This window comes from Aulonocara stuartgranti, assembly GCF_965226115.1.
Source record: "Aulonocara stuartgranti genome assembly, chromosome: 17".
Classification (NCBI taxonomy): domain Eukaryota; kingdom Metazoa; phylum Chordata; class Actinopteri; order Cichliformes; family Cichlidae; genus Aulonocara; species Aulonocara stuartgranti.
Genome location: NC_138953.1, coordinates 25,276,604 through 25,304,426, shown reverse-complemented (window position 1 = coordinate 25,304,426; position 27,823 = coordinate 25,276,604). Strand labels below are relative to the sequence as shown.

General features: G+C 42.7%; 1 protein-coding gene across 2 annotated transcripts in view; it reads right to left on the bottom strand.

Moving 5' to 3' along the window:
* acss3 (acyl-CoA synthetase short chain family member 3) overlaps window positions 1–27,823 on the bottom strand; it is a 66,993-nt gene that overhangs the window by 3,143 nt on the left and 36,027 nt on the right. For both annotated transcript variants that reach the window (XM_082511798.1, XM_082511799.1), the window contains exons 10-15: window positions 13,782–13,877; window positions 13,530–13,593; window positions 11,414–11,495; window positions 10,731–10,853; window positions 10,552–10,651; window positions 10,272–10,447 (exon numbers count right to left, since the gene is read on the bottom strand). In XM_082511798.1, coding sequence (XP_082367924.1) covers window positions 10,272–10,447; window positions 10,552–10,651; window positions 10,731–10,853; window positions 11,414–11,495; window positions 13,530–13,593; window positions 13,782–13,877 — 641 coding nt within the window. The remainder of the gene's footprint in view (window positions 1–10,271; window positions 10,448–10,551; window positions 10,652–10,730; window positions 10,854–11,413; window positions 11,496–13,529; window positions 13,594–13,781; window positions 13,878–27,823) is intronic.

Here is a 27,823-nt window from a genome sequence, read left to right as displayed (position 1 = left end):
AAATTAGGTCAGAAACTGTTCCAGAAGTAACAGATACTGTTCAATTGGTCGTAAAAAAGTTATCTTTCTTCGGTGAGACCCGTTATATTAAATTTGTCGAAATTTGTTAGGTGCTGAATCTGTCAGGCCTGTCAGTGATTGTAAATATAAGACGTCTTTTGTAATATAAAATAATAGAATTTTGTCTGAGCTTTGTGTGACCCTGTGTGTGACGAGAGCGCACTGCAGCGCTGCGAGCTATTTTTAGACGGTGTGTGAACATGCAAATGAGCTGGTGGCAGGAAGGAGAACGGAGCTTCTTCACTTCCTGCCCAGAGTGTGTGAGCCTTATAAGCAGAAGGCTTTTTATTGCTGAAAGCTTGTAAATAAGCTGCTGGCTTTGATGTTATAACAATGTAAATAGTTTTTGATTTAAAAAGAGTGGTTTAAATTATTTTCAGACACACCTAGCAAATGTGCTTATAATGAGTTGGCACTCGGCCTTTTGAAGGTCAGAAGCTTCGTTCGGCGTGACTGATAAAGTGTAGTAAATGCCTTGAGTGCAGAGGGCTAAATGCAAACAAGCTTACACACACATAGGTTATGATTAGAATAGGTCCCTAGAAGGCTTTTGAATGTTTTAAACCAAGTCTGAATCACTAGAAGGTTATTAGTTAATTACAGTTGATTTATGTAATATAAAAAGCATTTAAGACTGAGTAACTTCAGTTTTTGAGGAGGATAAGAGAGTGTTCCTAGATCAGAGTAAGTTGCTGTAAGTCAGTTGAAAATAATTTAATTAAATCCTAAACATTTTATACTGATAGCATAACTGATTTTAAGCTATATTTTGAGCAAGTAGCAAGCATGACAAAACAAATTTCCCACGTGTGGGACTAATAAAGGTTATCTTATCTTATCTTATCTTAAGTAAAGTTCATGAAGTTTTCTGAGCTGCCATGACACAGAGAAAGTGGAGTGTTTCACCCTGAAAGGATGAAATGATGCTCTGCCTTTGTAGTCAAGTTCAAACATAGGCCGTAAATAAATATGAGCCACTAATAAGCGTGACATAATTAATAACTTCAAACAATAAAGCATATTGAGTGAGTGACCCAGATAACAAAATTTATGAGCACGCAATAAAGTGGACCTGTTAGAACCCCTTTGACATTTGTCCCTTCAACAATAAATGATTATATTGTGTCCCATGCATTAAACAGTCCCATTTAACACAGATAATTTCCTATTTATATAAAATATAAGCAAACATGGCAGCGCTGCATTCTGTCACTTGTTGTATAAAAATTACTGAAATGGAGGGTTTGCTGGAGGTCAGCTGTGAGTGTCACGTTGTCGCACATGAAGGTGATGCACCTTATGAGATGACAGTGTGGACTGAGATTGAGGTGCATGAATTAAATACCTATGTGCAACGTTGTCTTCTCCTATTTCGAGGCTTAAAGCAGATAACTGAGAATGAAAATGATCCAAATTGGGTGCCTACAGACGCGGCTCATTTTGCCTATGCTACGATAGAACACGGTGAATTTGTCACTTTGTGAGCAAACATGATATTGCTTTGGGGCAATTTTCTGAGAAAAATTTAAGGCTGTGTGAATGAATTCGAGCTGTGTTATTGTTTTGTGCCCCGAGGTCAATATGTAGTGTGTATGATATTATAACATTTATATTACAGAGTGAAAAGTGGTCATTATAAGTGAATATTGAAAGAGGCTTGGTTAAGTCTTGACACACTGCGTTGGCTGTGTGTCTTACCAAGCAGATCACAAGGAGACAGTGACCCTTGGAGGAGTGAAAGTAATTGTGAAACTTAACAGGCAGACGCTGCGGGCTGACCCAAAGGGAGGAGCCGTATAACGTCACAAAAAGGGAGGTAAGCCTGTGTTCTAGGATAATGGCTGACGGCCCGAGCATGAGACCTACTGGGCACAGAGGCTATAAGCCTCTGAAGGAGCAGCAGGAACAGTTAAAAAGAGCCATTCGTTTAGCTTCTCCTGGATCATCAAAATTAGCTGAGAAGGAATGCAAAGCAATGGAAGCTGAGCTAAGCAAGCTTATTGCTTCCCAACAGAGAGGGCTGGATGACAAAATAGCCCTAAGTCTTGTGCTCAAAATAGAAAGAGAGAGATGTGAGCAGCAACTGGAACAACTGCAAACCGAGGCAGAGAAACGTTCAATTAACTGGAGAATTAACCAACAAATCAAGAAACTACAGCAAACACATGCAAAGTGTTGCAAGTGGATGTTCTTGTGGAACGGAGCATCTTCCTGGATGGAGGAGGATGACACAGCTGAAACAGAAGATATGGAAAGCATAGTGGAGGCTTTGAAACAACTGAAAAAGCAAAATAAGAAGCTGGAAGACCAAATGAAGAACTGGATTCCAAAACCAGGAGATGCTAACAAGTATCACACAGCAGAGATTCTTCCTTGGGCCACATTAACATCTAATGCTGTAGGACGACAACATGTCATGCCTGTAATGACCCTAAGGGGAGGACAAGTTCAGGGCCCAGATGGACAGACGGCAGCGGTTGTAGGAGGAGTAGCTGATGTTGAATACACCAGGGCACCACTGGTGTTTCATAACGAAGGGCCTATGACAGTTAAATGTCAGTCCCTGAGTGGGGGAGGGAAAGTGATAACATTAGCCGCAGATGAAGGCTTGACTTCGCCTTCCTGTTCACATGAGAGAGGAGACAGGCCAGAAGCCGAAGCATCAAGAGAGAGCCTGCCAGACCAGACTGGAGAAGCGGATCGGACCCCAACAAACGAGGAAATGATTTCACCGGTGGAAAGGATAGCACAACCGGCTTTCATCGAGCTTCCAACACCAGCAAGAGAAGAGCAGGCCCATACCAGCAGGTCAAAACACTCCAAAGCAATGGCCAAGTCAGACACATGGGCAGGAGAAGTATTCGGACGAATGCTTGAAGACCCGCAAGGGCTATTGGAAGTATTAAATACGCTGAAGACCGTAAAGGACAAAATGACCAAAAGCATGGCAGAAGAGGAGAGCGACAATGATTCATCTACCTCAGAGGAGGAAGATAACGACAGAGGAGGAGTCGCGTCAGAACCAAGTATAGCCAGGAATCTTAGGTCGAGACAGGTGAAAAAAGAGCAGGGACAGAGGAGGCCTATTTTTAAGAGTTTATAAGGCAAGGGAAAATTGGGACAGTGTAAAACTGTGACCAAAGCAGAAAAAGCTGCGGGCACTCATTATAATTTGCCTTTAGTGGCTGGTGCAAAAAATGAACCAGTGTACCGTGCATACAAAGTAAGAGATTTGGAGGCATTGGTTAAACAGCTTCCACCTATAACTGGAGGAGGAGCAAGGTGGTTGCGTGAATTAGGCAGGCTAACAGAAGGAGAAGAGCTTGCGATTGGTGATTTTCGCGCCATTTCTGCGCGGTGTATGCTCGGTGGTGGGCTAGCAGATGTAGAGGCCATAGCTCGCACAACTCGCTATGCAAATGATTTGCCTTATCATGAAGTGCAATGTGCTTTGTCTGACGCAGTCCGTGAAAAGTACCCAACCCCTAACACAGGAGCCATACCTAAAATAACTTGGGACCCCCAAAACACACCTAGAGAGTTTTTAGAAAAAGCCAGAGATCAGTGGTTGTTAGAAACAGGTACCCATCCGGGTAGGGAAGGTGAGCATCGGGCGTGGTTTCGCTCAGCGGTGCTGGCAGGGCTGCCAAATCAGGTCATAGAAGATCTACAGAAAAACCCAGATTTTGCCGTAGCAGATTCGGTGCAGTGGGAAAGACACGTCTCACATCGTTTACAGCTGGAGCAGGACAGGGCGAACAAGCAGAAAAAAAGAGTTGGAGGAGGCACAAGCGTCTCTACTCAAACTACAGTTGGCGGAGGCCAGAAACAAAGCCTGCGAAAAGAAAAAAGAGGAAAAAGAAAAAACAGAAAAAATGATGATAGTTGCGACCCAGCCTGGTCCTGGGCCTGAATGGTCAGATAGTGGCCCGGGTCCCTGCACTAATGACGGATGGCCCGCCAATGCACCAAGGCAGAACCAACCCACAGGGAATTGGGGAACCGGTGGATCGTACAGAGGGCGTGGTGGCTCAGCGGAGGGAGTACTAAGAGCTCGTGACACGGGGAATCTCAGCAGTGTGCCTTGGAATGTCTGTTGGAATTGTGGAGCAGAGGGTCATTGGAGCAAATATTGCCCAGAACGTCGTCAGAACAATCAAAGAAGAGGCTACCAATCCCAGGCACGTGGAGCTCCGAGAGCAAGAGATGGCTATAGGGGAGCATATCAGGCCCCAAACCCGAGTGCAGCACCAGCCGCGCAGTATCCGGTGGCTGACTGGAGGGAGGACCAGTACTGAAGGGACCCGGAGGGACAAAACAGCATGGAAATGGCAGATCCCATGCTGTTAATGACTGTGGAAGGGACAGAATTACCCTTCTTAGCGGACACTGGCGCAACCTATTCAACCTTGAGAGCAGCACCAGACAGTGCAAAGTTGTCCTGCCACACAGCGAACGTGGTGTGTATTTCCGGGATCCCAACAACTCTGCCAGTGACTGACCCAGCTTTGACAAAGCTGGGCAAGCAGACTTTGAAACACAACTATGTGGTGTCATCGCAAGCGCCAGTAAATCTCATGGGCAGGGACCTGCTCGTGAAGTTGGGCGCCACAATCACATGTTCAGCAGATGGATTATCTGTGACTCTACCAGGGGGCCAGCATTTTCCGTGCCTGGGAACAAATTCAAAGACTCAATATCTGCTTCAAGACTGTGAAAGAGCAAAAGCCGACATCTACTGGGGGAGACTAGTGAAAGAGGATGTTCTGAGGCAATTTCAGCTGTGGAGACCCTGGATAATGAGCTTGGCAGTTTATCTCCCTCCGCGCGAACCTTACCACGTGTCTTTGTTTTATGATAAAGATAGTGACGACACCTATCGTGAATTATTTCAGTCTGATCTTGAGGGTCAGACGTGGAATGTGCAAACACATGACATCTACATCGGACCAGAAGGTGTAGCCGCGGCTGTGAAATTAACTGATGAACAACTGCCTTGGTACAATGTGGAAGAAAATTCAACCCCTCACATTACATTGGCGGTCCACCAAGGTCATGGTGCAGGTGATCTGGGTCCAATGGTCAGGCGTGCACTGGACGACACAGGGTGGCAAAGAACCCAAATTCCTAACTTATCTTATGCTCCAAATTGTAAAACCTATCGCATAACTTGTGCCTGTGATGACACAGTGATCTTGGAACATAAAGAAATTTCAAAAACACATGGTGAGGAGAGAGTAGATCATTCTGATGCAGTTGCTAGATTGTCGAATCTGCCTGACAGTCTATGGTCAAAAGGGCCCACGGATGTTGGCCTAGCTAAGTGTCCTCCTGTCTTGTTCCAGCTGAAATCAAACACATCAATCAATAGACCACAGTATAAACACAAACCTGAAGCAGAGGAAGGAATTACAGAAACAATAGAAGGCCTGTTAAGGGCCGGGGTGTTAGAGCCCTCTCACTCACTGTGGAACACACCAATTCTACCAGTGGAGAAACATGGAACAGGAAAATACCGCATGACACATGATTTGAGAGCCATTAATGAAATATTACTCTCTACCACTGCACCAGTACCAAATCCGTACACAGCTTTATCAGCTATCACATGTGGCCAAAAGTGGTTCACGTGCATTGACCTGGCAAATGCATTCTTTTGTCTTCCTCTGCATGAGTCATTCAGAGACATTTTTTCATTCACATACAGAGGCCAACAACTCGGAGACACACGGTTGCCACAAGGCTTTGCACTTTCTCCAGGCATTTTCATTAAGGTGCTTAAAGAAGCCCTGTCGTCATGTCATTTGCCTGATGATTGTACATTAATACAATATGTTGATGATCTTCTCATTGCAGCCCCGTCAGCAGCGGATTGTACAGCGGCGTCGTTCGTTGTGTTGAATAGGTTGGCGGAATGCGGCTTTGAAGTAAGTAAAGACAAGCTGCAGTTAGTTCGCCCTGAAGTGACCTTTTTGGGCCGGGTAATCGCACACAAATCAGTGGGTTTGATGAACACACACAGAGACCAAATTCTGACACACCCAAAACCGCGAACTGTGAGAGAAATGCTTTCTTTTCTTGGTTTAACAGGTTATAGCAGGCAGTTCATTCTGGATTATGCAGGTAAAACTGCCCCTTTAAGGGGCCTAATGAAGCAAGTTGGCGTTCGACACCTTAAGGCTGAGCTGCCTTGGACGCCTGAAGCTGAAGTCGCATTTATTAGGGTAAAACAGGATTTATAAAGGGCCTAAGATTTAGTCACACCCAACTATGATGAGCCATTCTAATTGGATGTTTCTGAAACAAACTCAATTGTGAATGGAGTGTTGTTTCAGAAAAAAAGGGGGGGGGGGGGGGGGTAGAGATGTGCTCATGTATGTAAGTGTAAAACTACATCCAACAGAAGCAAAGCATCCTACATGCACACAACATGCAGCAGGGGTCGCTAGAATTATCCAAAAAAACAGCACATGTAGTGAGAGAACACCCACTAAAAATACTTACTACACATAGCATAGTGGCATACGTGAATTCACAAGCATTTTGTATGTCACCACGGGCACAACAGAGACTGAGCAAAGTCTTAGAGGCCCCAAATTTGATGACTGCGCCAAAAGAGCACAGATTGAGGAAAAGATTAGAGAGGACCTGAAGGCCGAACCCATACCGGGAGCTGAGGACTGGTTCACCGATGGATGTTGCCACCGAGACGAAGGAGGACTGAAAGCAGGGTGTGCGGTGGTTTGCAGAGTAGAAGGAGATTATCAGGTCAGAGAGTCAGGAAGGATTGAGGGAAAGCAGTCGGCCCAGAGAGCTGAAGTGATAGCCCTAGCTCGAGCTTTGAGACTAGCCAAGAACAGGAGAGTGAACATCTACACCGATTCGGCATATGCGTTTGGAGCAGCGCAAGTGGAGCTGCCTCAGTGGAAAAGAGCAGGATTCAGAACAGCAACCAATGCACCTATTTCCCACAAACATGAAATGGAGGAACTGGAAAAAGCCTTGGCTGACCCAGAGGAGGTGAGTATTATAAAATGCAAAGCTCACTCCCAAGGAACCAGCATGGTGGAAAAAGGAAACCAGAGAGCAGACGAAGCCGCGAAGGAGGCCGCAGGCTACAAAGGACGGAGACAAATGATACAGGTAACTCCAGAAGAGGAGATATCTGTTGACCTGATTGAGGAAGTCAAACAGGCCCAGGAGGAGGCATCCCCAGAGGAAAAGGGGGTGTGGAAAAACAAAGGAGCCTGGCAGGATGGAAATTTGTGGAGGGGGCCAGACGGGCGCCCCGTGCTGACAGCCAAAATGGCAGAACAGAAGGTGGATGAAGCCCACGGACTCGCCCACGTGGGGATAGCCCAGATGGAGAGAAACTTGTGTCATTGGTGGCATCCTGAGCTGCAAACAGGGAGACAGTTTCCGGCACCTTGGACGGTGGGCTCGGTTGAACGGGACAAAAAGGGGAACCGGTCCCACGCAGACTACTGGAACGAGTTAAAGGCGCTTGTGTCCAGTTTCACAAAACAGGCGGCTGGTGAAGGGCCCACAGGAGAAGGAGAGGTCCCGGACGCGAAAACAGTGTGGCTGAGAGTCATCAAACGCAAGTGGAAGGAACCCCGCTGGATTGGTCCATACGAGGTATCGGCTCGGACGGCGACAGCAGTCCAACTGAAGGGGAAAGGCGACACCTGGTATCACTGGACGCAGTGCGCGGCCGCGCACGAGGGCTTGGTGGGGAAGGATCAATCTCCACCCAACACAGGTGAAATTGAGAGGCAGAATAAACCCTCACACCTGTGCAACGGGCCGACCAGTGGTCTACCCGGAAGGTCGAAGAAAGAAGAGCAGCCTAGGAGGAGATCGCCGCGGCAACGAAAAGGAGTGGTACCACACTGAACACCTAGAACAAGAGAGAGGCTCTGATAAAGGGCTTTGAACTTTTTACTACACCATAACATTCACATACCACCATGCCATCACAACAATTAGACACTGGTGATGAAAGAAGAGTTTCAAAAGCCATCACAATGTTAAAAATTATTATGAGTTTATGTCAATTATGTTGCTAATCATGGCTATTTGTTTTTTGATTTGTTTGTTGCAGACCGACCCGGGAAACCAGTCTGAGCACGGAGGCCATGCCAGTCCAGCATTGTTTGATACACCAATTACATCACGCGTGATCTATAGTGATTTAAAGCTGCGGGCAAGAGTGAAGCGCGAGGTCTCTGGTAAAAAGGATGAGTGTCTCAGCACATATGGTGGTTTAGAATTAGATTATGTTATTGGCCCCACAATTTCTTTTATGTTTGATCTGTGTGATGTTGTTAATTGTAGGGACGTCAGCAGTGCCTGGAGGGGATATAATGTGTGGCTCTGTTGGGATTATTCAGTGAGTACGCACTGCGAGAGGGGAAATCGTCCATATGACAGCTGGTGCCGTAATTGGGACCAGGTAAGGGGTTACACTGGGCAAAATTGGGAACCGTTAGAACTAGGATCAGAAAACGAGCTTAAACTACAGAGGGATTTTAGCCCCTCTGGAAACGCGTTAACCTTATCATTGGGGAATTGGCATCGCAAACAATCTATGTATTTGGTTCTGGGGGTGGAAATAGCGGGGGTTGATCCAAAAGGGTTAAGAACGCAAGAACGTAGATAGGATCAATTATGTTCACTATAATGTACTGAGGCTCTCTAACCTCACCAGAGACGGCATGGAGGGGTTGGCGGAGCAGGTGGGTCCGACCTCGTTAATGGGAGTGCAGAATAGAATGGCCCTTGATATGTTGTTAGCGGAAAAAAGGGGGCGTTTGTTCTATATTGGCCGATCAGTGTTGTAATTTTATTCCAAACAAGACTGCTCCAAATGTGTCGGTAACCAAGGCTCTGGAGGGCCTAAAGAGCCTTTCTGAAACTATGCATGATCACTCCGGTGTTGATAGTCCGTTGGAAGGCTGGCTGACCTCAGTGTTCGGACGGTGGAAGGGGGTTATCGCTTCGGTCATGTTTTCTTTGTCTGTTGTGGTGGGTATTATGGTTATTTGTTGTTGTTGTCTCATCCCTTGTGCCAGAAGAATGTTTAAAAGGTATGTCTGTGAGGGCAGTGGACCCTGGAGTCCTTACTCCAATGTCCATGATGCCAATGATGCATGTAGAACTGAATGTGTAGGCCAAGGGGGGAAACAACTGTTTGTGACCTCTGGATTCTCCAGAGGTCAACAGAGGGAATTGTAAAATAAGGAGGGGATGTTTTTCTCATTTTCATTCATTATTTTAATATGGCATTATTAGTTCATTAGAAGTATATAACCAGCTTTGCATTAAATATAAATTGAAGTTTTTGACCTTACATTGTATTTTGAACCTTAACACATGGAAAAAAAAACGTATAAGAATTTTGAAACTACCTTTTAAGTGGTTCATTTATTCTTTTTTCTTTTAATATATTTATTTTTGGAGTTTTTGCTTTTATTTTGATAAGTCAGTAGACATTTCCTTATGATGGGCACATTAATGAGTATTTTTAGCAAGTTAAAGATTCCTGCGGGTCTTTTGCTGTTACCCTTGTGTTCTTTTTTCTACCTTTTTCAGATGCACGCTCTCTTCTTGGTCTGATCTTTGCAATACACCCACTTAGTCCCCAGTTTTTTCCCCCCTTTGAAGACATTTTTGATATTATTATTTTGATATTAATGGTCTTGAAGCTGCCAGGTTTCTAGTCCAAAGCACAACTTTGATGGTGATAAATAGCACAAGTAATAGTCCAGAAATTTCACAGCGAGAGAGTGGGCGCTGTGTGTTCTTCCTCCTGCACAGTGAAGGCACAATGCATGAAAACAACAACAAACAGAATGTTTTCTGAGGAATCAATGCAGGAATCCTTGTCACACTGAAACGTTTTGTGCAGCTGAAAATTTTGTTGACAAATCCACCATATGAGGAGATATTCTCAAGTTATTCTCTCCTGGAGACTACTGAGACTGAAAACTCAAAAGAGCCACAATTTTGTTTTGAGTGAGTGTGTGGTTTACTAATGCACCATCGTCGCTCAAATTCTAAGTAGCAAAATTAGCATTACCATCTCCAGAGTTGCTGTAAAGCCTTTGCAAAAGCAAAAAAAATTTTCATTCAGAGATTTTATCCTTCAGCATCTACTTGTGTTTGATGATAATAATGCACTACATGTGTCCTTAACAGCTGAGTCTTACCTTGTAGGGCTTGCCATTGACCAGATTGGATAAAGAGGAGCGAGGAATCTTTCCAGAACGTGTCTTTGGCAACCCGCGGACAAAGAGCACTTTCTTAAAGGCAGCCACTGGACCGACGGTGTCTCTCACAAGTTTCACAATCTCATTCACGATCTCCTCTTCCGTTTTCTGCACACCTGAGACGTGTAGCGCAAAGCATAAAACGTTAATACCGCCGGGTAGTTTTATTTTATGCCCTAAATTCCTTGCAAAATTATGACACCCAGTGAGTATTCCTCACCATTCTTGAGCACACACAGAGCCAAAGGAACATGACCCTTCAGAGAGTCTTCTTGCCCTACCACAGCACAGTCTCCCACTGCAGCGTGCTGCAGCACTGACTGTTAAAAAAAACACAAATTATAACCCTCAGAGAAACATTCGCATCCTCTTCATCAACACCTGTAACTGCTCTGATACCTCCTCCAGTGCTCCAGCAGAGAGCCTGTGGCCTGCCACGTTGATGACATCATCAGACCGGGACATGACGTAAAGGAAGCCCTCCTCATCCATAAAACCAGCATCCATGGTGTCGTAGAATCCCTTAAGTCACATTTGGATCAGATTAAAAGAGCAGCTTAAAGTCAATTCATCCAGACAGTTTAAACATCACTCATGTTTAAGGGCTACAAATACCTAAAGTTGATCTGCAATGCAACATGTCTAACACTAGAGGGACACCTCTTCCTATATTATTTCGGCTTGTCAAACTGTGGTCCACAAAGCCTCTGCAGCTGGGGTGTGGATAATACAGGAACAATTGTTTTGTTTTAATAAACAAACAACTGACTTTTTTGTTTTACTAAAATTCACTGTGGAGTTTGGGTGGGTGTTTTGCTTAAACTGTTCAAATAAATACAGGTTTTAAATCTTTTTAAGCTTTTTAAATGATTAATCCTGGAAAAGGTTCAAGAATCACTGAATTAGTCAGGGGTGCTGAAGGAGAATTCTTTATTGTCTTTATTATTCTGCTCTTTTGTGACTAATTTGACTATTTAAAAAAGGGAAATAGTCTTTTGCACTATACCGACAGTCACATATAAATTAATCCCAATGACTCGATGACCAGCGAGAATTTCTAAAGTAATTATGAAACAGCTTACTGGAAACTTTGTGAAGTAGAGTTTCTTGAACAGATCTTGATTCTGCCATAAAAACAATGCTGCCCCAGGTGGTAAAGGCAATCTTAAAGAAGAAGTACAAAATTAATTCAGATAATTGTATGAAAAAGTCCGATTCATGAAAGCTTCTATATAGCAACACAGATAAATTACCTAGATAAATTAATGATTTATTGTTTAAACTCAGAGAGTCAGTGTATCCAACGTTAAAGGGCAGTAAAGGGCTCGTCCTACAATAAAACTCAGCGTTTGTTTAAAAGGAGACAGGAAAGACCCAGTTCTTGAGCAAATGGCCCAATTTCCCAGGTTTTAAACTAAACAACCCTCTGCATGGGTTTATTCACTACAAGCAGAACATTTAAATTTATGCAACAATCCTGTAACAAACAAATTCCATTATGGTGTCTAAAGAATTTACATTTTACAGATTTTTAATAACATTTTAAACAACAGTAAGTCAGCCAATCACATAGTAGAAACTCAGAGGATTTAGGCATGCAGACATGGTCAGCACAATCTGCCGAAATTCAAAGAGAGTCTTAAAATAGTGAAGAAAAGTGGCTTTGAATGTGGCATGGTTGTTGCTGCCAACATGGCTCTGCTGCAACATTTAGATGGATGGGTGGAAATTTAGTTTAAACAACAAGCACAAAAGCGTGGATCCATCCTGTTGTGTATCAATGATTCAGGTCGACGCTGATGGTGTAATGATGTTAGGGATCTTTTCTTGGCACACTTTGAACCCTTTAGTACCATTTGAGCATTATTTAAATGTCACAGCCTACCTGAGTACTTATGCTGACTGTGTCCGTCCCATTATCGCCACAGTCTAACCATTTTCTGATGGCTGATGCAGGATAACGTGCTGCATCACAAAGCTTAAATTATCTCAAACTGATTTTGTAAGCATGACAATAAGTTCAATGTACTCAAATGGCCTCCACAGTCACCAGATCTCAGTACGATAGAGCACTTTTAGTATTTGTTGGAATGGGATATATGGATGTGCAGCCAACAAATCAGCAGCAACTGTGAGATGCTATCGTACCAATATGGACTAAAATCTCTGAGGAATGTTTCCAGGACATTACTGAATCGATGCCATGAAGAATGAAGAGTTAAGGCAGTTTTTAATGCAGACGGGGGGGGGGGGGGGGGGGGTACAACCCAGTAACACAAGGTGTACCTAATATAGTGAGCAGTGAGAGTGCATTCCACGTCAACTCATGTGAGTTCTAAATCTAAAGGCCTGATTCTTCGAAGACGTAGTCTAAATCTGATTAATGTATTCTATTAAGCTACTTTTAAATTGTTATTGACGAAAAAAGGGGGGTTTTTTGCCTCTAATTTTGGGTTCATGTTACCAAATCATGGTGGATGCAGTCACCATGCATGATTAAAATGTGTAAGGAGGCTAAAAAGAAACCTGCAGCCACTTTGTTTATTTAATCTGTTCATGTTTTTGGTGGCTAAGAGCTGTAACACATCTCTTAGCCACATCACACATTTCACAGACTCTCCCTCCTGTCTGTAAGCTTACTCTGTAAATATTCACACAACTTTATGAAGCTGTTTGAGTTTTGGCTGGCACAGACTTTCTGGATACAACAAGCAAGTACAATAGCACAGCTGTTCCTGTCTGAGTGTAGCTCTGCCTATCATTATCTCAGGATGCACTGTAGCATGGAGTCCTTGGAAGTCCCCCTTAGCACTGAGTCAATACCAGCAATTACAAAGAACAAGGGAGTGAAGTGATAACAGATAGGTAGAAGTCTGGAAGATACGCCTGCAAAGCGAGTCATAGCTTCCTGATGAAGTCCACTTAACACAGGTAACTCTCTTTCACGAACATGCGCATGTGCACCCTGCCTTCCCAACTCCAGCAATAGAAGTGAGTGCTATTTATAGTCATATGCTTGTTTTTCAAAAGTGAATAATTACCCTTAATGACTAAAAGATTCAAAGTCCACATTTCACTTGTGTACAAAGAGCAAATATATAATATCTTTAATGTCCGTGTCCAAGAGGCCCAGAAGAAAGAAAGATGAAGCGATAACTAAGCCACTCACGTTGCTGTGAACATATGCACCTGGCTTACCTCACCACAATATTTCCCAGGCTTCTTGGCTTCACCTCCTGCATGTTATCATCGATCACTGTGACTAGAGGAAAGGGAAAAGAGTGCATTTCAAATTCAGAGGTGGTTCTATCCCCCCGCTGGCAAACTGGAAGCGCAAAAAGCTTAAACGTAAGACAGGGAATTACAATCAGAAGACACACTTTTGCCCTGATATCCCTCACGCTGTAATCGTGGGGGTAACACACTGAATACAAAGAGGTCATTTCTTACCATTGTAACCTGGAACCGGTTTGCCAGCTTGGCCTGCAGGTGGCGTGAGTGAGTTTCCCAGACCGATACAACTGGAAGTAATAGCTGAGCCAGTTTCTAACAGGATACAAAGAAACACAAGGATTCATGAAAAATTCATTAGTGAGGCACAAAGTTTTAGCCAAACCACAAGAGTTCTGGATATGTGGTGTAATGTAACTGTTTTACTGTCCTATATGAAAACCCTTTCATGGGGCACTGATCAAAAGAGTCCGTGTGGCGTTGTGTTGCCTCTGTGAGCAGCGTTAACCTACATTGAACTAAAGTATGACAGCTCCTATGGGCTCTCCCCGACTCCACCACACAACTATGCTCCATTAACGGCAAAGACTTGCCTGGCAGGCCTGTTAGCCCACCCACCGAAGGAATAACAGAATCAATCCAGCTCAGTGGGGAAGATTACATCAGAAATCACACAGCAGCAGGCAAGCCCAGCATCTGTGCAGAAACAGTCCTCCCTTTTAAGTTGGTGGTTGAACATCAGTCTCCCGGCATAAATACGAGAACAAAGTCCGCCTTCGTGTCTTCATTCTCACTGGCAGAGAATTTGCTTAAGTTCAGCTCGTGTTTCAGTAAAAATGCACACAACAGGTAACAGACAACACAGTTATTTCTATCATTTTCATCCGTCCATGTAAATGTTTTTTATTTTTATTTTATCTCTTTATACATGCTGTTTGCACAAAGGGCAAGAATAATCTTACAGAAGTTTAAGGAACTTATTATATTTTCTCTTTTTCCCCCCGGTCATACAGGCAGACACACACACACTTAGAGTTTTGGAAAATGTTCTACATAGTTTTTTCATACACTTCCAACTGCAAATCTGTTTGTGAGGGGCAGCCAATCAGAACAAAGTTTGCTAGTGCTATAGTCACACAAGGGAATATAGTGGCTGGAGACTGCAGCGTGACCATTTGCGATCAGGACAGTAATTTAACGACAAAATTACATTAGCACTCGGAAATCTTGCACAATACTTCCATTTGAGTCAAGTCCAATTTTTCCATGAAGCAGACTGCAGATGAGTTGCACTCATCAGTACCGACTGCACAGACTGATTGTAATGTGTTGGGAATCTGCCAGCATTTATAAATAAGATGGAGATTATTTGCAAACCCTCCCTAATCTCGAACCGCAACCTGTGCAGTCACCACGCTATTGAAAGTGATTGCCCAGGAGCTTTTGGGTGCTGCATGCTCAACATCTTGGTGACCAATCACCAGCCAACCAACAATTTTGCCTAGCCACAAGGAGGTTGGCTTTCTACATCGATTGAGCAGCTAAAAGGAAAGGACCTCAAACCGCTTCGTCTGACAGTGGATGGAGCTGCGGACAGTACCAAAGCCCAGTATTATTTAAACAGTTAATCAAGCAAAGCTACTCTAGTAGAGTCCAAGAATATATTAGGTCCCATTTAAATTTGGCATTTTAGTGCCAACCAGAGCCTGGGCTTATTGGACCACTTTACAAATAAGGGGTTGCTAAAATGCCTCATATTTCCCATGACGAATATGTAAATGGATGCACAAGCTGCTTCACAAGGTAATGAGCCTACTCTATAGGAAGTGCACGTGGTATAAATATGATGCTTGTATCATACATATTTGATGGTCGTTAACATGCAAATGAATGCAGACAGATACTCTAAAACCAAATCGGATCATGTCTTGAGCGGGGGAGGAGGGTAGAGTTGGTGGCAGAAATGTCTCGTCTTCTGAGGGAGCAAAAGGAAAATGGCAAAATATTCAAATCTGCAGGCCCGCTATGCAAATGACAAAATCAGACACACCCCCTCATTAAAGCCAGAGGGAAAACTACATTAACAGAGGACTTCGCATGGGTTACACATAGGGCTGCTCGATTATGGCAAAAATGATAATCACGATTATTTTCACTGAAATTGAGCTCTCGATTATTTGACGATATTTATTTAACCCTTTAAGACCTACTATAGAACCAAGTCCACCAGAGCTTATATTATTTATTTTTTTTACATGTTGTAGTGCCATTTGTGGGAGTATTTCAAGTTGCTAAATAACTGTTATAGCCCATATTTTAATAATATGTATGCATTAAGTCCATAGTAACTACATTAATTGCAAAAAAGTGCAATAAACTACAAAAAAATTGAAAATCGTTTTTGTTTTGTTTACATATATTTCTACTTGGAGAAATTTAAGAGGTTTATCCCTCAAAACTTTAAATACAAAAAAGTTGCAAAAAATAGTTTACAACAACAGGAAACTTATTGTGAGTGTCTTCATAGTTTTATTTTGGAGATACAGCAATTTTTATATACTGCAGGAAAAACAAAAAAAAAACAATCCTATGATGCAAATTTGCAAAGAAAACAGCATGTGCATCAAAATAAACTATTTCCAGCAGTGCAATTCGAGTTCTAAGCATCCCAGAAACTAAAAGTCAAATATGACCAGTATAGGCTTTTAAGGCCTACAAGTAAAAAACTACATTTCCGCGAAAATGACGTCACTTCCGGTTTCGGCCAGGAAATGGCGGACATGCGACAGTTCGCGCTGACGTCTGTTTCACTGTGCGAAGTGTTACGAACAGCTGATCGGATCGGCAAAGCGTGTTTCTGGAATATTATGTTTTTGTTCCTGCAAGTGCTTTTTATGCAATTTTTGCAAAGCTTTATGTGGAAGGAAACCGTGGCCGAGGACAAGCTGATGGCATAAGATGTAAGTACAACTCCTCCGGTTTCATATGCAAAACAAATTATTGCGCTAGCTTACACGGTTCAGGTTCTACAGGGATTTAAAAATAGTTACACAAAACGGAGCGTGCTGCTCTGACCGGCTTTAAAGGGTTAACAATGACTTTAAAAAATAATATAAAATAGTGTGCAACACCACTGAAGTTTTTTTTACCTCTTTTCAACGAGCGGCAGTCACTCTCCTCTCCAAATAACTTCTGCTTAGCTTTCCGAGCTTCCCTCGGGTCCTCTTAATCAGCGGTCTCCAAACTTTTTTGCGCCACGGATGGTTTATGCCCGACAATATTTTCACGGACCGGCCTTTAAGGTGTCGCGGATAAATGAGGGAGTGGCTAATAATCGGCTCAGTCATTTTTAATGATCGTTGAAAGCCCAGATCGTAATCGTGATTAAAATTAGATTAATTGAGCAGCCCTAGTTACACACCTGTGTGAATGAACATGAAAGACTGGGCGGGAGCGGGAACCTCTTCGCCAAAATGACTTTACATCCAGAGGTAATGGTGCCCCGTGGTGTTTTCTTGTAAACAAGCAAAATTCTGTTTACATTCAGCACATCTCATCAAAATGCACCGTGTGACTCTATGACATGTGAACAACAAGACTGAGCATGCAAAAGCTGCATTCATGTTCATGTTTACATGACACCAGTCACATAACCTTGGCTAGGGTCCTGCAGCAAGTCTTACATTACAGTCAGCTGTTCATCGTTGGAATAATGTGAATCATCTCACAAGACGTTCAGAGAGATAGAAGTAAATATGTTGGCATGCACATCCCAAAAGATCTCAATTGGTCTGCCATCACCAGCTCCCCCCTAAAGACAATACAATGCCTGCATTTCCTACGGAGACTGAGAGCCACCAATCCTTACCACTGCAGCTTTACCAGATCACTGCAAGGTCTGGGTTCGCAAGGTCAGCAGAAAAGAAAACCTTACATGTGGTTTTACAAGTGTCCACAAACCCCATCAACTCCAAACACAGGCTGTTGACCCTAATTGCTTCAGATGGAAGCTTCTGCAGCTCATCTGAATCCCTGAACCCGTTTTTTCACATCACAACGTAGCTCTAGAAGATCTTGGGGGAATGTTGAAACATGACACACTGGCATGGATCAGGACAAAAGTAGCTCTGTATCTTTCTGAGATGTGAATTTGATCTAGTATATAATAAAGTTCCCTCTGCTACTAATCGAAACAGGTGCAGGCAGACAGAGCCGCTTCCAACATCCAGCACAGCAGGTTTCAAAGGGAGGAGGCTGCAGTTGGTTGAGATTAAGTTAGCAAATTATGATGGAGCAAAGGAGGGGGAGGGTGTCGGGGGATCTTTGGCGGAACACATAACACAACCCCTGTGGCCTCTGAACTGGCAACCTCGCTCATCAGTGACAAGTTAGCCACTCTCTGCAGGGTTCAAAACCCATCACTGACAGCGGGTAACAGCACTCACTGCCAATGATTTATTTTTTTTAAGTATTACACCTTACAGGGGGGGATTCAGGTTGACCCACCTGGTAACTGATTTTAACGTGTTAGCATTTATAAATCAGATGGCAGTTATTTAAACACCTTTCCCAACATGTCTGAGAGTGACTGCTGTCATCGTTTGGAGACAACGACGGCACAATAGAGAACAGCTACAATAGTGTGATGAGACATCACCTGTTGACCAGTCAACCCCATTTGATTTCTCTTCAGTTCTGCTGACCGTTACACCTTGCACTGCAAAATCCACACACTTTTAATCGGACTAAGAGATGAGAGTATGCACCATTTGGTGTTTCAAGATCCGTGCTGATACTCTTCTAATGCTCTAATGTTTTATGTCATTTAGTATGTTGTGAAAAACAGAAGTTAACTTTTCTGTGCAAAATAAATAAATAATTGAACAGAAACGCAGAATTATTACAAAGTTAGATGATAAAAAACAGCTGATCGCATGTAATCATAATAGATTCCAATAATATTCTTCTTTTCGCTTTGAATATTAAACCAATACCGACAATCAGCCAATATCAGAATTTCAGTCTGAACCAGGAGGATGCAGGAAGGGTCGTTTACAAGCTCTACTGGATTGCACGTCGATTAGGGCTCGACACAGCTACTGAACCATGTCAGCTTGAGTGGAGTGTTTAAACCTGGCTGTTTACAGCAGGAGCCAGAGCTCGCTGGCGGCGATCCAGGCACAGCCAGTAAATTCAACACTCAAATGAAAAGAGACATTATAATTGGACCTCAGCATTAAACAAGCCATACAGGAAATCAGAAGTGGCTGTGCCGCTTTCAGCCGTGAAATCAAAGATTTATAAAGCAAAGATTTCTCAATAATTGCTTCCATCACTAAAACACGGGTGCTTGTATTTCCACGTGAGGCAAGATGAGAAATTTTCCAACAGCTGATTCAGAGCTTTACTAAAATCTCCAAGGTTTTCTTCATCCTTCAGATCTCAGTGGTCTGCTATATGTGAAAAAACCCTTCTGAAACCTTGACCGGAGCACTTTGACTTACAAAAGCTGGATATATTTTGAGGATACTGCATGCTACTCCAGACGCTAAACTGTTTCACCTAACATTACTCATTTTTCAACCCATTAATATCTGATGCAATAGGAAAAGAAAGATATACTTCCTTTCAAAGTACAAAAGCTGCAATCAAGTAAGTGTTGTGGATGTACTTACAATGTATTTTTTATGACTACCCTGATAAAATCATCTAGGTCGAATTGCTAGAGCACCAACTTCTTCACACTTTGTGCTCCTCTCTGAAGCTGGGAAGGAGGATGTGTACTCACTATTGTGAATGAAGTTGGGCCGATAGTATCTTTGCTTTGCAGTAGACACTGTATGTAATTAAAACTTTGCTTTGGTCTGCAGACAACATAAGACAAAGGTTTTAATTCCATGCTTTATCATCTATTTGACTCCAAATACACCATGATGTACAAAACGAACACCGTGTTTTATTTAATGGCTGAAACTAGCAACTGAAACTGTAAAACTCATTTCAAATGTGTTTACTGAGGTGTTACATGAGCCTTAGTGTGCCTGCACTAATATCCAGTTATGTTTTTTCTTTTTTTTCCTGTCATCCTTATTAACCTGCTCCCTGCATGCGTATAAACCCAGAGAAACATGGAGGCTCTCTCTTAAGTTTCCAAGCACGTCCACATTAGTTTCACTTTTCAGAAACAGAAGTTGCATCTACTGTTACAGTATGTACAGTCTGCAGGGTTAAAAGCACAGGCAGATGTGTCTGTGTGACGGCAACAAGTGAAATTATAAATGTTCAAATTATAAATGTTCAAATAACCCACCACCAGTGCAAAAGGACAACTCTCTTCCTCCACCAGTGAGGAAGAGAGTGCAGACAGGGTGGAGACAAGTGTCAAGGGGGGATTTGTGACGGTGGGTGTGGAAGGATAGTAGAGAGACCTGCGACGTACAGCTTGAGACAGTGGCACTGACAGAAAGACAGGAGGTGGAGCTGAAGATGTTCAAGCTTTCATTGAGAGTTAACAGACGGGACAAGATTTGAAATGAGTATATCAGCGGGACGGCTCAGGGTGAGCGGTCCGGAGACACAGTTAGAGGAGAGGCAGGGCTGAGGTGCTTTGGACTTGTGCAGAGAAAGGATGCTGAAGATGGAGCTGCCAGGCAGGATGGTAAGTGGAATGGTTCTTATATCGTGCTTTTCTACTCTAACTCAGCACTCAAAGCATGTTGAGCACATTTTCTTAACTACAAGGTTAATTCAGCCAATCACACACATTCTATACCTAAACACTTTGTTTAACATTCACACTTCAATGGATGCATCAGGGGAAACTCTGGGTATTATGTATGGGTAGTGTGTTGTCCAGGGATAATTCGGCATGCAGACTAGCGGTGCTGGGAAGTGAACCACCAACCTTCCTACTTCCCGAGTACCAAGAAAAGAGGAAGTTCATGGATGCAGTTAAGGACTGCATTCAGAGGGCTAGTGTGACAGAAGAGGATGCTATAGGGCAAGATGGAGGCAGATGATCTGCTATGGCGACCCCTAAAAGGAAACACACGAACAGAGACGAAGAGCAACACAGCACCAGTAGGTTTCTGTAAGTTTTGGGAGCTAAAATACTTTCCTGAGAACTTTTTTTGTGGAGAAACACAGAGTTCTTTCAAAGGTTTTCAGTCCCCAGGGAAAGTTCCTGAGGTGTGGAAACACAACACAGCAAAAGATATCCACTTACACCTCTATACCCTGTGGCTCACCCAAACAAAAATGATTAAAACATCTATCCTGCTTACCTAAAAAAATATTTTTGACAGCCTGACATTTTCACAGCATGCATCACATTCGAGGCGTTTTATTGAATACTTCAGGAGACAGCCATTACCCCAAAAACTTGACTGCACGCACGCACGCACGCACGCACCTTCAAAAGGGTCACCATTTCATCCCGTAAGGTAACATGTCCAAAATGTTCGGCTCAAGACATCTTTATTGAGCTCAAACTGACAAAATACTGGCACTGCTATTATTCTAGTCACATTGTGCGGGGGAGTTTAAATATGCTGCATTCGAAAGGTAGACAGCATGGGCTGAGGCTGAGTAAATGCTAGAAGAAGTTAAAACATCTGGGGGCTGGAGCTGAGCACACGCACACATACACATACATACTGATACTGCTGGGCTGTCTATGTGCTTGTCTGACACAGCTTGGCATCAGTCTATCTCAGCTCCCACCTCAGTCTTTTCCTTTTCACTATCCCTCTGTACACAAACAAATCAATCTTCTTTCGACCTGTTGGAGATGAGCTCCGCCAGTGAGAGAGCCATTTTCAGTGTGATGAATGGGCTGAGGGAGGGGGAGGGATGCTGGAGGACACGTTGGTAGAGCGGAATGGGAGATTTGGTGGCGCCATTTCAGCTGAGAAGGTGCAATCGAAGTGCCGAGCTCATTACCAGCAGCTTGGAGAGAAACTGCTGTTCAGGAAAAACAAAGATGATCCTGCACTCCGTTTCGTCTCTGTAACTACTCGAGCGGCATATTAGTTTGCAAAAACAAAGGATATAACACCCTTCTCCGTGCTTCTACTCTGTCTTTAGGGCTTACATGGAAAACAGGCAACAAGGACTTGAGTGAAACAAAAGGATGGGTGGCAGTGTCTAGTCTGATGTTACAATATGAAACCTGAAAACCCAGGGGAGACCAAAACACTCGTAACTCAAGTGCAATCTTGTAGCATTAATGAAAATAGATGAAATGCTGATTTAATAAATCTAAAATAAAACTACATGGGAGGTGAGTATACCTCAGAGGGGGCAACTGTTGGCAGGAAAACCGCTCTAAAAAGTCTCCCTATACACCATCTGCTCAGCAGCAAATGACAGCACAGGCAAAGGTGAGTAAATATAGTGGGGCATGTGAACACACTTCTACAGGGGGGGAAAAATGCAAAACAAAAAAAAACAAAAAAAAAAACCACACTCATTTAAAATTTAAAATTTGGCCACTCTCTTTGTAATTGTTCTCACTATTTTAGATCACTTCCATAGAAAGCATAAAAAATGAAAACAGTTTCTAGATCACAAAAACTGAAAGTGTAGAAGTGTCTTAAGCCTGCCTATTTTAATGACCAGCAGGGGGCGCCAGCACAGGGCTACAATGACTACTATTGGAAAATGGCGATCAGCTTCCTCACTCTCTGGACTCAGTTAACACCTTCCTGAGTGTTTTATGGGCTTGTCATTTCAGGTTATATTGAAAAAACTTTAAGCTACCTTTAATTACTCTTTACTGTAATTATGTTCATTATTAGTGTCAGAAAGTTACATTATCTCAGGGTATTCTCGTTGACTGGTAGCTTGTCAATGACAAGTCGACAACCAGGAAGGAGCAGCAGCAGATGGCTACTCCTCCCTCGGCCTGGTTCCACCACAGGTTTCTTCCTGTTAAAAGGGAGTTTTTCCATCCCACTGTCGCAAAGAGCTTGCTCAAAAGGAGTATTTTGATTGTTGGGTTATTGTAGGGTCTATACCTTAAATTATAAGGCATCTTGAGGCAACTGTTGTTGTGATTTGGCACTATGTAAATAAAACTGAATTGAAATTGTTCTGCTCTAGAGTCCATCCAGAAGAGGACAGACTCACTGGAGAGGCAGCTGAATATTATTACTCTGTTATTTATTCATTACAAACTACTTTTCAAAAATATATGTATTTACAGAGAAAAACCTTATGAATGCCATCAAATCTTTTGAAACTCATGTGCCAACACCACCCGGCATAATTAGAACCTCAATCTCAAGAAAACACAGCACACTGAAGGAGATCCACCATGCATTAGAAATACACAAGTTTGCTTCTTATTTATTTATTTATTAATTGGAAGATTTACAGAACTTTGCTTGGGTCTCCATCAATTTGAGGTGCAGAGTTAATAAGAAAGCGAATAGTAATCTTCAAATAAACTGTGACAACCATTATTAGTCATTATTATTCTCTTTCAATGCCCTAAAAGTTCCCAAAAGGATTATATAAATCAGGTAAAAAGCTTACATATTTGCTGATATACTGTGATGGTAAAATCAAGTTTGAGGGAAGCCAATTAACTGCACTTGTGACTTCAGATGCACCTGATGCCAATTAACCTTCTTCATTATAAATGCTAAACTTAGATACTGGCACAAGTAAACAATAAAACAGTGAAAAGTAATTAAGTAACAGTATGTTCCTTCATTTGTCAGACATTTGTGAAAGGTATGTAAGGAGATTAAATCTTACTTACAGCCCTACAGCAGCAGCTGTAACATGTAAATAAGCACTGCATGAGTCATGTGCAGTAAACAGCAATCCTGAGAGACAAAGCTCAGAGAGTGCTTTCTGTACAACAACACATATGCACAGTCATATTTGAAGTTGTCCTGTTCCTGTGTTGTTGCTGGGGTAACTTAGTTGAGAGCTTAAAAAAAGGCGACCCAAGGTCAATGTAAAAGAGGCTGATGTGTAGGAGCATGAGAACAGAGAGAAAGAAAATAGATTGCAAGCTCCTTCGCCAGACAATGAAATACGCCCTTTTTTCCCCACATCGTTTTTCTTCATAATAAATGTTTCAGCTCTTCCTACACAAAGTCAAGAATCTATCTACCTTGTAAAAAAACGGTTGTGAAAGAGAAACACCATGAAATTTTTAAATTTCACGAATAATGCTTTTGAGGGAGACTGCAGAGATGCACGCGCTGATACAAAATGGGTGCAGTTGTAAAAGACGTGGCAGCATTTGCTCTCAGAACGAGTGCAAAACAAGTCTTGCTACAAAGCGGTGGGATTAGTTCTGCTGTGCTGGACAGTGCAGACTTTACTGGTCAGACACACCATCACTGGCAACTGAAGAGTAAAGTACAGGCAGTTAGCATAGGCTTTGTTAGCTAAGCCTTTTGGGTTGAGCTGAAAGTTGAAATTATAGGTGAATGAAGAAAAGTTAAGAAAGGAAGCAAAATGCATGAGGAAGAGCATGCTGCAGGAGCTGCAAAAGCTTGCTGAGCTGCATACAAAAGACATGCATGAAAACCAGGATGAGAAATTGCAAACAGCATGCACACATCTCATTTACAGCTCTTCAAGGGGCAATTTCATCTCATCAGCTAAAAACACTGCCTCCCTTATCACTTCTCAGACAGCGCGGCTCGTTCGCTCAGAGCTAAGTTTATGCATACAAATGCACTACTTAACTTGCTAATGAAAGACCCCCATCTTGTGCCTTAAAAACCTCAGCAGACAACAATGCTTTGGAATGAATGCCAAGCGAATTCCCGGGTTGGAGAGCTGATGACAGCGGCTTCCGGTAAACAACGAGGTAACACAAACATGGCACCTCAGCTCTCTGAGATGTAATTACAGGAGCCACGACATCTGCGCTACTGTCTCTGCTGCACTGTAATGAGACCAAGTGAGCGACAGTGGGAAGGGGGGGGGGGCTTGCTTGTTGTTGAATGACATGAGGTACAAAGCTAAGGCTTTCCATGCTTTTCCCAAAGGAGGGCAAGAGCAGGATGACATGATATGATTCAGGAACAATTTACTGAAAAGAAATGTATTCTTATTTAGGATACAAGAAGACACTGAGGGACTGGCCTATCTGCAAGAGGTATGGGGAGGAATATCAACCGTGTGAGGCAAAGGGATGGCGCTGTTTTGCAATTCCAGTTTTCACCGGGCTGGCCAAAATGAAGCGTCACAGATGTAGCGCTCCATGGATTTTACAAGTAAAGCTAATTTTCTCAAATGTGGCATAGCAAAAGCTTTAAATAATGACCAAAATATATGTTGTGCTTTAAAGAGCAATTGGGAACTATGTAGAAAAATGGCTGTAATTCTTAAACAGTTTTAATATTTTTGTTAAATCCAGTGAATTAAGGCTGAAAGTCTGCACACATCATGAGTCTGATTTAACATTCTTGATGATGTGCAGAGGCAATGTTGAAAAACACTTCTGCAGTGCTGAAGTCAGTTTTCAGATCCCTGCCACCAATTAGCCAATCCAAAGCTGAAGTGTGGAACACTCGAGGGAAATGTGTTGAAGGAAGAACTTTGGATTGATCCATTAATAAATCCCCAAAGCTTTGAAACTGTGCGTCATGCAAATTCAAATTTTATTTGTCACGTACACAGTCATACACAGTACGATATGTAGTGAAATGCTTGGACAACTGCTCGTGACCTAAAGAAAACAAAAAAGGAAAAGGCTATGAATAAGATAGGAAATAAATATGAAAAATTAAAAAGGGTAAATTTAACTAGGAAGGAATAAAATATAAATTAAGGTTAAAAATGAAATAACTGTACAACACAAATTAGAATGAAGGGTAAATTTAACTGGGAAAGAATAAGATAAAATATATAAATTAAAGTTGAAAATAAAATAACTGTACAACAAAATACACAATACACAATATAGAACTATATAAGAATGTATGAAGAAATCTAAATATAAATAAATATATACACAATAACAGCAGCTAGGGCTGCTCGATTATGGCAAAAATGATAATCACGATTATTTTCACTGAAATTGAGATCACGATTATTTGACGATATTTATTTAACCCTTTAAGACCTACTATAGAACCAAGTCCACCAGAGCTTATATATATATATTTTTTTTTTTTACATGCTGTAGTGCCATTTGTGGGAGCATTTCAAGTTGCTATACATCAATACAACTGTTATAGCCCATATTTTAATAATATGTATGCATTAAGTCCATAGTAATTACATAAATTGCAAAAAAGTGCAATAAACTACAAAAAAATTTGAAAATCGCTTTTGTTTTGTTTACATATATTTCTACTTGGAGAAGTTTAAGAGGTTTATCCCTCAAAACTTTACAATAAAGTTGCAAAAAATAGTTTACAACAACAGGAAATTTATTGTGAGTGTCTTCATAGTTTTATTTTGGAGATACAGCAATTTTTATATACTGCAGGAAAAACAAAAAACAATCCTATGATGCAAATTTGCAAAGAAAACAGCAGGTGCATCATTTCACTGTGGGAAGTGTTACCAACAGCTGATAGGAACGGCAAAGCGTGTTTCTGGAATATTATGTTTTTGTTCCTGCAAGCGCTTTTTATGCAATTTTTGCAAAGCTATATGTGGAAGGAAACCGTGACCGAGGACAAGCTGATGGCATAAGATGTAAGTACAACTCCTCCGGTTTCATATGCAAAACAAATTATTGCGCTAGCTTACACGGTTCAGGTTCTACAGGGATTTAAAAATAGTTACGCAAAACGGAGCATGCAGCTCTGACCGGCTTTAAAGGGTTAACAATGACTTTAAAAAAATAATATAAAATGGTGTGCAACACCACTGAAGTTTTTTTTTTTTAAACTCTCTTTTCAACCAACGGCAGTCACTCTCCAAATAACTTCTGCTTAGCTTTCCGAGCTTCCCTCGGGTCCTCTTAATCAGCGGTCTCCAACCTTTTTTGCGCCACGGATGGTTTATGCCCGACAATATTTTCACGGAACGGCCTTTAAGGTGTCGCGGATAAATGAGGGAGGGGCTAATAATCGGCTCAGTCATTTTTAATAATCGTTGAAAGCCCAGATCGTAATCGTGATTAAAATTCGATTAATTGAGCAGCCCTAACAGCAGCTGTACAAGTATTAACCGGAAATGAAGAATATAGTGACCAGTGTTGTGCAAAAACAATGTCCAGAATGTCCAGTGTGTGTGTGTAAGAACCATATGTGTGGGTCAGTACTGTGTGGTGGTGTGATTGAGAGACCGTATCGCCTGCGGGAAGAAGCTCCTCCTCAGTCTCTCTGTGTTGGTCTTCAGGGAGCGGAATCGCTTTCCTGACCTCAACAGAGAGAGCAGTCTGTTGTTGGGATGGCTGAGGTCCTTCACGATCTTCCTGGCCTTGGTCCAGCACCGCCTGCTGTAGATTAAGTGCAGGTCAGGGAGCTCGGAGCGGATGGTGCGCTCAGCTGACCGCACAACCCTCTGTAGAGCTCGTCTGTCCTGCATGGTGCTGTTCCCGAACCAGGTTGAGATGTTTCCCGCCAGGATGCTCTCTATGGTGCACGAGTAAAAGTTCCTGAGCACCTTGGAGGGCAGTTGGAAGTCTCTCAAGCGTCTGAGGAAGAAGAGACGCTGTCGGGCCTTTTTCACCACGGTGTTGATGTGACAGGACCATGACAGGTCCTGCGTGATGTGAACTCCGAGGTATTTGAAGCTGTCCACTCTCTCCACTGGGCACTCGTTGATGACGGGGGTCTGGTAGTTCCTCTCCTGCTTAGTGCTGAAGTCCACTATCAGCTCCTTTGTCTTACTGACGTTTAGAAGGAGGTTGTTCCTCTGGCACCAGTTCTCTAGATTCCTAATCTCCTTCAGGTAGGCCGTCTCGTTGTTATCAGAGATCAGGCCCACCACGACGGTGTCGTCAGCAAACTTGATGATGGTGGTGGAGCTGGTAGTGGCCACACAGTCATATGTGTACAAAGAGTACAGCAGGGGGCTCAGAACACACCCCTGGGGGGCTCCAGTGCTGAGAGTGGTGGAGGCTGAGACATGTCCGCCCATCCTTACTGCCTGTGGTCTGCCAGTTAGGAAGTTGGAGATCCACTGACACATAGATGAGCTGAGTCCCAGATGCTCCAGCTTGGTGGTGAGTGTGGAGGGAATTATGGTGTTAAATGCAGAGCTGTAGTCTATGAAGAGCATTTTAACATAATTCCCCCTTCTAGTGTCCAAGTGAGTGAGTGATGTGTGGAGGA